Raw genomic sequence first — 14,855 nt, 5'->3', positions numbered from 1 at the left:
TTCCTTACTAATGTATGTGTGTGTGTGTATGTATGTGTGTGTGTGTGTGTGTGTGTGTGTGTGTGTGTGTGTGTGTGTGTGTGTGTGTGTGTGTGCGTGCGTGTGCGTGTGCGTGCGTGTGTGTGAGTCTTGCAGTATTTTTAAACGGTTGGAAACGGTCTATATGGAAATATAGATGGTCAATGATCACAGCTAGATATTACTGAATCTTGCTAGTGGCATTACTCATTGAAATGGCATAACCACTTTCCAAGAGCACTGTAGAAAGCAAATTAATATACCCTCCAAGAATAGTAGCCAGTAGTGGTCTATACTTGGTCCCCTCTTTTTTTCCCTCTACACCAAATCTCTATGCCGAAAATAGCCAATGTACAAGCTCACAAAGTGCTGTGAGCTTGTAGAGCTGCTGTTTTTGCCATTTTTTTGCCTATTTTGGCCAAATGTTTGCCTGTTATAACATACAGAGAAATTCAGGGATGCTGGGGTTTGTGTTTAAAGGACTTGTAGTAAAATATGTAGCAGCCAACTTTAGCCTGTGAGTGACCTACGCTGATATGCACGTGTACTGTGCATGTGTAATCTTGAAATACAGTCAAATCTTCTGTGTTAATTTAAATGGAACCATTTGGTTTCATTTGTCTAAGAGTTACATGTCTGTTTGGTTTGATTTCTACACTCTCACAGTTAATCAACAAGAAGATTTTGCTGTATACTGTATGTACATGCTACAGTATTTTAAACATTTCAAAATTCACCGATATCTAAAATGTATGCTTCCCCAAAGCCAGAAAGGGAATTAACTAATTAAAAGCTGTTCCACTTAATGTGTCAATCCAGTACTATAAGTTAGAAAGTACACAATTGCTACAAAAATAATGAACAATAAAATAAAATAAAATTAGCCATCCAAAGGTTAGTGGATAAACTTATCAACTGTCAGTCCATGTGGCATGATGTGAGAGTGAGCCCATGGCCCTTGTAAAATCCAAACAGGACTGCACAGTTGATGCTTTGCATCATTCATTTATTCCTGGAGTAATTAATAAAGATTACATTGATTTCCCCACGTCCAAATTATATTAAAAATATTTGAATAAAAGTCAATAGTACAAGTAGGCTATAGCCAGATTTGTAGCTATTCTTAAAGTATAGACGGTTGAGGCCTCAGTTTCACGGGTGAACAAAGTTTGTGAGTAACTACTTACCTGTGGTCTCTACTATTCCTTCTAGTATCACCACAATTTCAAACTGCTCTGTTTGCATGGACCTCTGGGAGAGTTCGTAGAATGGGCTCTTGGTGTCAATCACATGGCAGATCGTGAGCGGTGAGACGAGAAAGAGCTGGTCTGCCCCGGTACTGAAACCCACGTCCAACTCCAGCTGATCCAGTGGAAGGAACTCGCCCTCGGGCGTCTGGCGAGACTATGGAAGCATACAGAAAGATGAAGGTTCAACTATACACTGACCGAGTGAGCCTTTCTGACAGCTGCTCACATTTGAGTAAACAATCAAAGTGATCAATGATTTAACTCCTAGAGTGTACAAATGTGACAAATGTGTACGAAGGGTAGGCCTACATTTGTTAATTTTTTTTTCAGTTATAAATTGATAAATTAACACTGAGGATTTTACTTAAACGGCATAGGAAAACGTAATGGTGGTGAGGCGAATAAAGTAAATCACAAGCACATTTACTCTAGTGATGATAACCCACTGGCAACAAAAACATACTACCCACTTTGTAATCCTAATTGTTAGGGTACACAATGGGAAAATGTAAACACACTTCTTTTGAAACACACTTCTTAAACTTGGCCAACATCTGGATTTTCTGCAAAAAAGCCTACAGATGGCTATTTGGAGGATTAAGGGAAATTCTAGGCCATACTGTAGCAATTCAATTCAACCAATGGATCCCAAGAAATCTCATCACAACATTGGTCTGCCTGTGAGCGAAATGGTAATGATGCTATAGCTGGATCAATACAAATAAGAACCTGTCATTTGTGCAGTTTAACTCAGTAAATGTTAATGCGTGGGCGTGGATGGATTTGTATTTGGTCGTGAAATGGGTGTGTTTTGTTGCAACTGAAATAGAAATTGACAAATGGTGATTGAAAAATACATTTCTATATATTTCAGTGGTTCTCCACCAGTGGTCCGGGGACCACCAGTGGTCCTTAAGGGGGTTCCAGGTGGTCCCCAGCAAAATGATGGAGAGTTGGTAACCAAATAGCCCCTTGGGCTATAGATCTTTAACTCTTGAGTGTAAAATGAAACCAAATGGACCCTTTACGGGTCCATGGTTTTTACGCTCTCAAGAGTTACATTATTGTTAAACATCATCATTACTTAATTTACAAGAAGTCTACACAACTAGAGAATGTAGAATAATTGTTATTTTGATCAACGTTGGCCTGTTATCTCTCCTATTAGTACCAACATCAACACAGCATGGAATTGTGGACAAAATCTCATCCAACAAAATATTCTAAAGTCTTGGGTCTGAGAAACGGTGGTCCGTGGCCCAAATGCCAAATAAATAATGGACCTTGATATGAAAAAGGTTGAAAACCACTGCTTTATATATATTGGGGGGGGGGCATCCTGGGCCAAAGTTAGTGGCACACACTTACTTTCAACAATTTGCAGCGGATCTGTGCGGAGACCATATGGCTGTTACGCAGGTTGCCGACCCTGAACATAAGAGTTAGTTTTCCATCTCGCATGGAAATGACCGCATGTTCGCTGAACATCAACGTCTCGGCCCGTTTCTTGGGCTGAGACATCTTGATGAACATGCATCCGATCAGAAAGGCATCGACGATCGATCCCAGGATCGACTGGAACAGGAATAGAATGATCCCCTCGGGACACTTGTCCGTGATGTATCTGTAACCGTATCCTATGGTGGCCTCGGTCTCTATGAAGAACAGGAACGCGGAGGGAAAGTTATAAACATTGGCCACGCACGGCGTGTACTTGTCATCGTGGGCTCTGTAAAGGTCTCCTCGGATGTAGGCTATGATCCACCACATGAAGGCCATGAAGAGCCACGCCACCGTGTAGGTCAGGATGAAAATGAATAGATTCCAGCGCCATTTCAGGTCCACCAGTGTTGTGAACAAGTCTGAGAGGTATCTGCTGGCTTCACAACCTGCATGCTGGACGTTACATCGCCCGTTCTTGTCCACGAAGCGCTGCCTCTTCTTCTTTTTCTCCGGGGGAGGCTGGTTAAATCCGGACCCGCTGGAGGAGGTGGTCACTACCTGGTAATCGTCCCCGAATTTCTTTCGGAGTGCAGACATACTACGATGACAGCAGCAAAAGAAAAATAATTAAAGGATTCAAAGAGAAGTATTTTTGCAGGACGCGTGGCTGTATAGTTGCTGCGGTTGTTCCTATTATATGTCCCGTGCGCAATTATCCCCTAATTGGAAATAAGGCGAGCAAAAGTGCAATGTCTGACTAATCACGCATCGTCCTGTTTCTCCACACACTACTGTTGCTGCACTTCAACACAGCCATGAAATGTCAATAATGGACCAGAGCAGTTTACCAAGCCAGAGCAGTGTTCATTTTGACAGCAAATTCTGATTTAGTCTTAGTCTTTTGAAAAACACATCATTTAGTTGTAGTCCTATTTTAGTCTTAGTCTAGTCTTAGTCGACTAAATATCAAAATATTTTTAGTCTTTTTGTCTTCAACAAAATGAACACTGGAGCCATATGAGGAATGGGCGACGCACAGGACGAGCTATCCAAACGCGCCAGTCGCAGACAGTCCAGGTTTGAACAGCTTTTATTGTTTGGTGCGTTGGGAATTTCTGTCCTATCTAATCCACATTTGCCTCAAAACTACCCTCAGTTTTTTCTTTTCTTTTTTTTAAACTTCAAAACCTTTCAATACCCCATAGAAACAGCACTTCTCTGCGTAATGAATGGGGAAAAATGGTTTCCTCGGTGAAACAGGTCTGTGCGCACTTCCTTCTTCTTGGGCAGAATTCCGTCCCCAAGTGTTCCTTGAAGATCCCGTATACATATGCTGTGTCTGTACTCACACATTCACACATATGGCTGTTACAAAATGAACTGTGGATTGGGAAGAAAAATCACTGCCCCGTCGTCATTTTGCCTGCGCGCATCACTGGTGGTGGTAGCCTACTCGCCAGACTCTTTCTTTAGTCTTTGTCGGTCTTCTCGTGGCATTTCGAGGACATTCTTTGTGATTACCTAATAATACAGACAGATGGATCCACTAGATGTTTTTTCTTTTTTCAGCTCCTCGAGTTTTCTTTCAGTCGATTTCCCTGCACAGCTCCTGCGCACTTCCACGTTTCGTATGCAATGATGCACTCACTATTGCCTTGCCCTACACAGACCGAATTAGAGGGGGAGGGAAGAGATATCAGCTACTCAGCAGTGGTGTAAAGTAACTGGGTACATTTACTCAAGTACTAGTTTGTACTTGAGTAAAATGTTGAGGTATTTTGACTTTACTCGAGTATTTCCAATTGTCAGTAGCCTACTTTTACTTCTACTCCACTACATCTCAGAGGCAAATATTATACTTTTACTCCACTACATTTATTTGAAAACTTAAGTTACTAGTTACTTTGTAGATTTGTATTATTATTACAAAACATACATTAAACACTTCAGCCCTATATACATTTCGGCCATTTGAAAATAGCCGATCTACAAGCTCACAATGAGCATTGTGAGCTTGTAGATCTGCTTTAAAAAAAATAAAAATAATATTATACATCTGAAAACGTTCTACTTTCTACTTTTGGTACTTTAAGTACATTTTGATACCAATACTTTTGTACATTTATTCAAGTATATTTTGAATTCTGGACTTTTACTTGTGACAGAGTATTTCTACATTGCAGAATTTATACTTTTACTTAAGTATTAAATGTGAGTACTTTTTCCACCCCTGCTACTCAGTCCATTTTTTAGCGCGTTTCAACTGTCAGATTACCAAAAATAACATTCCTATTGTTGCTGAAATAATCACACTAAATAGTACAATGTGTGTGTGTGTGTGTGTGTGTGTGTGTGTGTGTGTGTGTGTGTGTGTGTGTGTGTGTGTGTGTCTGTCTGTATCATTCAAGACACTAAATATAAAGCCACCACATTAGGCAACATTTCCTAATGGTGTATAGTTTGATTATTATAATGTATCTTTTATTATTATTATTATTTTATTTATTATTATTATTATTATTATTATTAACTAGGATGTAGTTTTATAAAGATAGGAATCAAAGAAAACTCCCTGAGTATTTTCCATTGAGATATGTCAGGGAAAGAAATAGATGCTGGGGAAATCATGTAAATCTCTATGACCAAGATAGTGCCATGAAATCAGAACATTATCATGACAGTACTTGATCCACTTCATTAGCTCTGCACTACAGAGCATCTGGTCTGTTTAATTATTATTCATTATGTACGTTTACTGTAATTCATAGGCTGTTGTTTACAATATGAGGCAACATCAGCCTCAGAACCAGGAAGATACCTCCCATGTTTTAGTAGACAGTTATAGATACACCCACTTTACTCACTATTCCTCTGGGTCACCCCTACTAACAGGCACTGACAAACAGCCTGTCCCCCCCTCGTTCCCCAATCCCATGGATGGGCGCACCTGCTTTATTCCCTGAATGTTTTTCCTCCGAACAGAGGAGGCTCTGAATAGTGTTACAGGTTATGCAGGAAAGCTGCTGACACTCAACTACGAACTGTATTAGATCTCAAGGGGCTCAAAGAACTCTGGTGGTGCTGCCACTGCGATGCACTAAAGCACGATTCACTCATCATATTACCAAGCCCACTGCCACCAAGGAATACACCCACACCCTGGTTACCCTATAGCTTTTACACGCTGTGTGTGTCTCAAACATACTGTAGAAGGCAATATAACCACCCTCCCCCTTCTCCTTAGCTCTCTCTTTTTCCCTCTCTCTCTCTAAGTATTGTGCACTCCCAAATCAATAAGTGTTATCCATCCCTGCTAATAAGCCATTATCATCGCTTAATCAATATATCAGTCGTTGAGGATTAGTGCATTGTCCTTTTGTCTTCTTCAGACCAGAATTAACTGGTGATAGATCAATATGGAACCAGCGCTGTGATCAATTCACTTTCATTTCAGTCCATTAAAATAGTCAGCTTTAGCTGTAATTTATTTAACTGAACTGGAAACATTTGTTTTCCATATTATTGTCTACACCTGGGTGCTATATGCATATAGGTTCACAGTTTTGTTGAATTTCAAAGAAACTCCTCCCTGCATGGTCTAAAGAAGTGGTTCTCAACGTGGGGTTCCAGGGACCCCCAGGGGTCCCTGACGAGTTACAGGTTTGTAACTCAGAGACTGTACGAATGGAACCATAATGGACTCTTAAGTGTCGATCTCTTTGTACAGTCTCGGGGGTTAAAATAACACTGGGGATTTTATTGTGTAGATTGGGGTCGCAGAGATAAAAAAAAGAAACAAATAAAAATAAAACATATCACTTGGGGGTCCGTGGACTAATGGATATCAAACTGGGGTCCTTGAAATGAAAAAGGTTGAAAAGCCATTGTGAGCCCACAGTGGTGAATTGCCCAGAGCTGAGCGCTGTGATTAACCCTGCCTTACCTCTGAATCAAGCATGACAGCCACCCACAAGGTAACATTACAGTATGTATCACTGAACTGACATGTGAGGGCGAAACATACTGCTTTTCTTACCCTCCGCTCTCATGTCTGGAAGCATGCTCCGCTCTCCACTTCCTTTATGCCGAGATTTGCTGTAGATGTCTCACTCAGTGGTTTTTCCAACCGATTTAACAATTTTTTGGTTTCCCTGTCTGAGCTCCCACCGGGGATCAATAAAGCGGTAGAGTCAGTCTGGTCTGTGGCAGAGCCTACCAGCCTCATTACAACTCAACTGTCCTCCTCCTCCCCGACATGATAATTTCAGTCTGATGCTTAATTTATGCTCAGTCGTTTAATGGTGTCTCGCACCGAAAATAGTCAATCTACAAGTTCAAAATGCATTGTGAGCTCCCAGATTGGCTATTTTTGGTGCGTGACACCGTTACTATGACAAAGGGCTTGAGTCTGACATAGCCTACTGTACAAATACACATCTAAAAACAGAGCAGAAGGTATTGGCAAACTTGTAACCGTTTCCACGATGGTTGCATAACAGTGCAGGTCTGTGCTGGCGATTGTGTCAGTGCACTCTTAATGTGCTTCCAATTGCTGTCTGTGAAGCTCTATAATTCAATCCCCTCAAGGGGGGAGGGCAGGAAAAGATTTGCCCATCAATCACCAGGTCTTCATCATAGGGAAACACCAGCCACTGCTGCAGGACTGTACACTTTTATAATGAGGACAGGGGGACACAGGTCCACTATGTGCTCCTTCTGCCCCTCATTAGGAGGAAGGAACTACTTTGTGGAGCAACAGCTATTAGTGTGAGCTGTTGAACACCCAGCCAGTACCTTGAGCTAGAATTTTTTTAATTGCCATATTCTCTGCTATATACATCTAAGCCAAAGCCCCTGCTCTTGTCAGTGTCTGTGTACATACAGTATATATATAAAAAAAAGTAATTACATAAATTCAAAATGGTCTGGTCTGTCCATAGCCTATTCATTTGTTTCAGCGTGTTGTTACTGTCTTACGGAATTTTAGGTGATACCCCTATTTGTGGCAAACCTGATAATAATAATAGTTAATTGAAAACTCACAGATACCCGTTCCCAGTTTGAAGCATGGTTTATGAAAAATGCATGCACACAATGTAATATTATTACAGTGCCCTTTTGACACATTTCAGAATTCATGGACTCTCTTCACCGTGGATTAACTCCACAGGATAACTCAGTCACAGGAAGACAATTATACATGTTGGAGAGGAGTGTGCTATTTATGGCATGCTCCCAGCAAGATAACAGAGAAATGGAAAAGTATCTTTATTTGAATAGTGTCAGCAATCACACAGCCGCAGAATCACCCCTCCATACAATTTGTAATGTTACTCATCTTATTGGCTTTGTTGTTCAAAACTGAATAGGAAAGAAAGTGGTCAAGGCTTGGGTTCACACACACTGAGATGCAGCTGATGTGTAACTTTGTGAGAAGTTACACATCAGAGAAATTATGAGAAAAAAAAGTCCTTGTCCCTTTAATGCCCATATATGGAGAGTCCCTTTTATGCCCATATATGGAGATCCCTGATGTCATCAGTAGCCTATATGCCCTTATATGGGCATGTCCCCTTTTGTGCCCATATATGGAGCTGACTGATTTGTTTGCTGATGCCATGACGACACATGGCATCGGCCTGGCCAGACTAATATCACTGCGTAGATATTAGTCTGGAATCTCTGTGTGGAACCTGCATTTCCAAGGGGCAGATTAAAAAAATGCCTCTGGTGATTTTGATTTATTGCTCTTTTCTGCTATAATGCCATCCTCGTCTAACATTATTACAAAATCTTAGGAAGGGGCATGTAGCAGGCACTACCAGCTCCTGCCAATGTACACAATCCCATTAGACCCTGATGAGAAACAATTTGATGTTCTTGTGTAACCTGCTTTTTTAAAAATAGCACGGGCAACACCTGATGGTGGGGAGCTGGAATTGATTTATTAATCTAATCAGACCAGTGTAGAAGAGATGCATTTATCCGGCACTCTGTATCAGCTAGCATGACACTTGAGGTCACTCTCTGAGGGAATCAGCCAATCACTCCAGCCGATCTCCTTTAATTTTCCATCTCCCCATAATCTCCACAATCAGGGATACAGCATGAGCAAGACTGCTGCTTTCATGTGAGGCTTGATGGATTTGTTCATCCTCTCACCATCTCGCTACTTCCACATTCAAAATTCCACGTAATCTTGTTTTGCTGGCACAGTATTGATTTTTGAATCCTTAAACCAACAATCTTCTGCTCACTTGAGATGGGTGCTCCACCATTTCCCCCTGGTAAAAATGAGGTCTTAACGTCATCTGAACCATGGATGAAGGAATAAGAGGTCCTCCTCCATCCTTGACCATGTAATGTGAAACCATGTGGCGGAGGGGCACAGCAGCATCACTAAGTGATTCCCTGAACACAACTGGGTCAAATGATGGAGACCCTGAGGAATAGATGAAACTGTCAGCATCTTGTGGTAATCAAAGGACATTGCAGCTGCCCACGAACCGGGACTGCCTGGGACAGGCGCACGGAAACTTGGGCCATACTATTGGTTGTATTGGCTATGGGCAAAATAATGTCTGTTAGTTAGGATAGTTATAATAATGGCAACAGCTTCACAGGGGGGGGGGTTGTACACATGTAGGTAAAATAATAAATGTTTGTATAGGATAAACGAAGGGAAAAAGCAGTACAATCCTCACGTGCAGTACAAGGATAGACAAGGTTGCCGCTGCGGTCAAAAATAGCATCACAACTGGGTTATTTTCTGGAGCAGTTCCTAGTGATTGGTGATTGATTACAACACAATTACTGTTGAAAGCCAGAGAGCCCCTCCTCCTAATCACTGCTTTGGTCGCTAAAAGGGTATTATCACATAGGAGAAGCTTGTTAGGGCTACTTCCTCCCTTCCAGTCAATAAAATAAATTCTCCAGAGGATGTAAACATCAGAGGAACCTCAGTGGAATCCTAGTCTGGGTCTGTAAATCTAGATGTGTGTGTGTGCGTGCGTGCGTGCGCGTGTGCGCGCCTCCCATATGGCAAAAGAACTGACCCCCATCGAGACTCCTAGCCTCAAACCATGTCTAATTAAAGCTGCTTTTCAATGCAGGTGCTTTGGAACCCCAGGTCCCCTCAACAATTAAGGGCAGCCTTTCTCCTCTGGTCTTGAGTAGGAAGAAAAGGCCCCATCTACTGTGTTGATTATCCCCTTCTCTGCACCCACTCTCCCTCTGCCTATTATTGGATTTGGAGACTAGATGGAATCCCATATATCGAGCAGGGAAGACACGGAAGGCAGCCTCGCACACAATCAAATACACTAGAGACGCAGACAAATGGAATGAAGAACAAAAGTGTGGAGAATACTATTTGACAGCGTTAAGAAGCTGCTCTTGTTGTAGATATGCAGTAAGGGTCAGATGATAAGGGCAATCAGTTATTTTTGGTGAGCAACATGGCCGTATGACTTAGACCATAGTACGGTGGAGTTGTGCACCAAATAGCTGATCTACAAGATCACAACACATTAAGTTTGTAGATCTGCTATTTTCGGTCCGTATAAATCGGCTATAATTATACATTTGGTTTAGCACTGTCCCCAATTAAAACCATACCCAACATTTTTATACTACATCTACTACTCCAGTTTTTCAGCTGATCCGTCACATTTTTTGCCTGAAAATGCAGTTATTTTTTGCGTGCGGCATCGTATTTCTGCTTGAAAATGCAGTTATTTTCAGTGAGCGGCATCGTATTATTATAATATTAGGCTTCAGTGTGAGCCACGGAGCCCACACTGCACACCGCTGCTGACTGTGTGATGGAAGTGAAAGAGTTAACTATCTGGCAGTCTCCATGGTGAGAGAAGCTCAGATCATGTTCTACCTCTGAGAGCCACAGTGAGCCATGTCAGATAAGGCTTCCATTAGGCGTATTATTTTAAACCATCTCACCCACTAATGGACTACCCTTGCTGGGCCACTGCCTGGCTATCTTATCCCCATGGGTCCATTCCGCCGTGATCGGTTCTGCCTCATACAGGTGTGAGACCGCCTGATTGGCCCAGTCCTACAGGGCCCCTGCAGAGGCTGTGGTGAGGTGCTGATGTGTTGTGCCATTAATGGAAGCCCCATGAGAGGCCATTAATAACTCCAGAGTGGTTACCTCCGAGAGGTTTACAAATATGTATTGAAAGGACATCCCTCCCTCCCAAGCGAGGAATTAGGGAAAAAAGTGTGACTGTTTACAGCAGTGGAGTGACGTACTGTGGATTTGTAAAACACTGTGTTTTATATCCCATTTCTCAATTTGCCCAGAGTAATAGTGACTAAATCTTGATCAAGCCAATAAATTGTGCTTGTAATAATTGCAATCTAGTATCCAGCTTCAACTATACAATTTCCAACCCTTAATCTCCCTTGCAAGCTGACAATATTCCATCCAGGTACATAATACTGTATGTAAGGATCTGTTATTTCCTGAGAGGGTTAATCAGTAGGGTCAAATCTTTCACATGGTTGCAAAATAACGAGCCTTATAATCACTATATATCACAACAGGTAAAAACGGTTGTTGCTGAACAGAGTGGCAGGGTCATTAACGGTCACCAGGAAAACGAGGTTGTAAATGACCACTTTTAAAAGCCCACACACTCTCCTCCTCCAACCCAGAGAAGACGGGTAATGCAATACATGGGGGTCTTAAAAGTTTCAAGAACAAGGTTTATTAAACAACTGATTTATTGGTGTTCACAGCTTCACCAGTTAAGATAAACCCAGCAGTCAAATGAATTTCAATTCAAGGCTCAGGTTTGTTTTTTCCTAGTTTTTTTGTTCTTTTTTTTCCCCTTTTTTCTTTTTTACAAAAAAAGGAAATATACAAACATGTAACATCACGTGACGACCAGTACACTGAAACACAAACTACATTCCTATCATAGTACCATGCACTTAAAGATAATGGAAAACAATAAATGTGTACGTAATATGAAAGAGTTGATTGGATTTCAGTCTGAATGCCAAGCAGACAGCTGGCAAGGATTCAGTATTCAAGCAGCATTGATAGTGTTCCACTATTTGATGTTCCTTCATGTGTAATTGCCTAATGCTTAATTTGTGCTCCATCGTACGACGACATAGCTGCGTGCCAAGAATAGCAGATCTACATGCTCACAGAGCGTGTCGTAATGCAACGCGTTGTGAATTTGTAGATCGGCAATTTTCAGCATCGCACGACAAAGTATACTGTAAATTGGGCTTAAGGTAGGTCTGTCAGTGGCTTCCATGGGACTCATAATGATTTTCCGAGCACATTGCACTGTAAAAAGCCCAGGAATTGTATAATTATATTTCATAATAAAATAACACAATACCTCATGTCATGATCCGTTACCATTCAATTTTCCTTTTCTGAGAAGGAGCATTCAAGTTGTACAGAGTCTTAGAAAAATAATTGGTTCTGTATGTACAATAACAAGGGTGGTAGAAACATGTTAACAGTATTATGTACAATAATGTTTCCTAAATTCCTGCCTGATCTAGGTCAGCGATCTACTTGACAATCTAAGTACCTGTCACATTTGCTTGGGAATGTACTGTAGGATTGCATGTTCGGTCAGGCATAAACTATCGCATTGATTCCCAACCTATGGGCAGGGGCCTACTGGTGGACTGCGAGGGTATTGCAAGTGGCCGCCCATATAACTTGGCAAAACACAAAGATTTTAATCCATTAAGACCCGGAACGCATCTGTGTCATTTTAAGATTTCTTTGGCTATTCAAAAATAGCAGATATACAAGCTCATAGCGCGGCACCGAGTGCACCACTATGAGCTTGTAGATCTGCTATTTTAGAAAAATCTTGAACATTATTTTGTGCAAATATTTGTATATATATATATTTCTTTTTAAAGGAAACATTTTTGACTCAAATGTTTAGGGATCCTTGACATGAAAAAGTTTGAGAACCACTGATATAGAAACATACGGTTTTCAGAAAACCGTTTTAGAAGACAATTGTAGGTGCGTTCCCGGATTGAATGGGTTAATGATAATGTAACATTCATATTAAAAAAAAAGTAAAAAATATTACTTCCTGGCTTAAATGCTAAGTGGTCAGATGGGTGGGCCGTGGACACTGATCCAGTAAAGGTTGGGAACCACTGAACTAATGATCCCCTAATCTATTAAATATTAATATACTATTGCAATTAAATTAAATTAAAACAGGCTAAACATTCAACATTTTAATGAAAGAATGATTCAATATTCAAAAAACTTGATAAACGAATACACCAACCAACATTCTAAAGGCACACGCAACTATTCAGTTCCTAGACATAATTTTTGCTCAGTAATATTGTAAAGAAATGGGAAATGTCCTAATATTAAATAATATTAAAACTGAAATATGACCTGATCAAAACAATGAGAGTTCTTAGAGGGAATTGATGATACCATATGGATTAGAAAGCGCCACAGTGCAGTACAAATTATTTCAGAACACATGTTCATGTAGGGCAAGCAATTACATTCAGAAATGAATCCTATCTGCATACATCAGAAAGAGCTATCGTACTTCCAAGCCATGCTCTTTTCCTTCCCTCAATTCCTCAAACAAATTGCAATAATCTTTTACTTTAAGGCATTGATCGCATTCTATCAATCCAAGGGACACTTCCAAGGAAATGTGGCCATGAATTTTCAAAGCTGCATAATACTCCTTTCCAACAACATGAACCTTGTAAGATTCCTCGTGGTGTTATTTTAAAAAGAACAGGGATATTAAAGCAGCATTAATTTCCCCCACGTGAATTGTGTACAGATGATGGGATATTCAGCTTTGTTATTTAGATTTCTACACATCATTCAAAGCAACATCACTCATCCCAACATCTGTTAATAATGTCCTTACAGGGATATACCTAAAGACTAATGTACAGTACTGTATCTATATACAGAGCACAACGCAGGTCATTTGCAGGCAACACCTACAGTATGGACAGATGCATATGGTGACGCTCTGTGTTAGAGATGCTTTGTGACCATAATCAGCCTTTACTTGACCTGGACGAGGAGAGTGATGAAATCACAGAGATGTTGATATGGTGGTGATTTCCGATATCCAACACCTTGAGCAAATAGCTGATATCCCCTAGGGCTGATATGACAGTGGCTGACCAATCGATCTGAACAAAATGCCACTGCACGCTGAGCTATGGAATTGAGGTACTCAATGAATCCAACATGGCCACTGCGGTGGCTGCGTTGGCCCAATGCTATTTTCTCATCTTTGTGACTAAATAAGGCTATGGGTATGTGATGAACAAAATGATCACATTAGTGTTTCCCTTCGGTAACCAACACCCAGTTGATGATCTATATGTTATGCATTGTATTTTAAGTCCTGGGACTCAGAAGTGGCCTGCACATGTGGTGATAAAGCAACAATACTGTATGCAAACTGCCGTATAAAGACAAAAAGAAGTAGAAGGCCTGCACAGCTCAGTAGATGCATCTGTTGAAAGTTGGCTCACAGCTGCACGTACTGTATGGTAGACAGTGTGAGTCCTCCAGTATCAGATCATCCCGTACACAACTACTCAGCAGGCCCTGAAAATCATTCTCCCTGTCTGGTAAGTTGAGGCGGGCACTTTATCCAGTGTAGCCTGTGATATGGACCGAATGAGAGGTACAGTCGTTATTGTGCAGATAGTACGTCTCATGGTGAGCCTTGAGGGAAAGTCCTCTGGACGCTCAGGAACACAGGCGGCTATGGCCCAGATACCTGGTGCATACAGTATCCTGGGGCCAGGCAGTCACAGCAGAAGGCATGGGATGTCTGTGAAGGTGCAGCGAGCCAGCAGGGGTGGAGTTAAGGGCGGGCTGGTGAGGCAAGGCCTCGGGGGTAATTCAGACCACTGGGATTTTTCACCGCAACGTTCTAATGCTTAATTTATGCTCCGTCGTTACTACAGTGTCGCGTGCCAAGAATAGCTGATCTGCAAGCTCAGATAGCGTCGCACCTGCATCGTGAGCTTGCAGATCGGCTATTTTTGGTGCACAACATCGTCACACGACAAAGTATAAATTGTGCTTAAAACGGCTTTGTCTTGTTGCAAGTCTCTGGTCTGAACTAGGCC

General features: G+C 41.4%; 1 protein-coding gene across 1 annotated transcript in view; it reads right to left on the bottom strand.

Moving 5' to 3' along the window:
• kcnj3a (potassium inwardly rectifying channel subfamily J member 3a) overlaps positions 1-3,308 on the bottom strand; it is a gene marked incomplete at both ends in the record, with an annotated part of 29,462 nt that extends 26,154 nt beyond the window's left edge. Inside the window, 2 exons of the mRNA XM_080412937.1 lie at positions 1,206-1,422; positions 2,637-3,308. Coding sequence (XP_080269063.1) covers positions 1,206-1,422; positions 2,637-3,308 — 889 coding nt within the window. The remainder of the gene's footprint in view (positions 1-1,205; positions 1,423-2,636) is intronic.
• Positions 3,309-14,855: the final 11,547 nt, after the last annotated feature.

Source organism: Gymnoscopelus braueri (assembly GCF_963280865.1).
Source record: "Gymnoscopelus braueri genome assembly, chromosome: 18".
In the NCBI taxonomy this organism is placed as follows: Eukaryota; Metazoa; Chordata; class Actinopteri; order Myctophiformes; family Myctophidae; genus Gymnoscopelus; species Gymnoscopelus braueri.
This window is presented reverse-complemented; position numbering and strand designations above follow the sequence as displayed.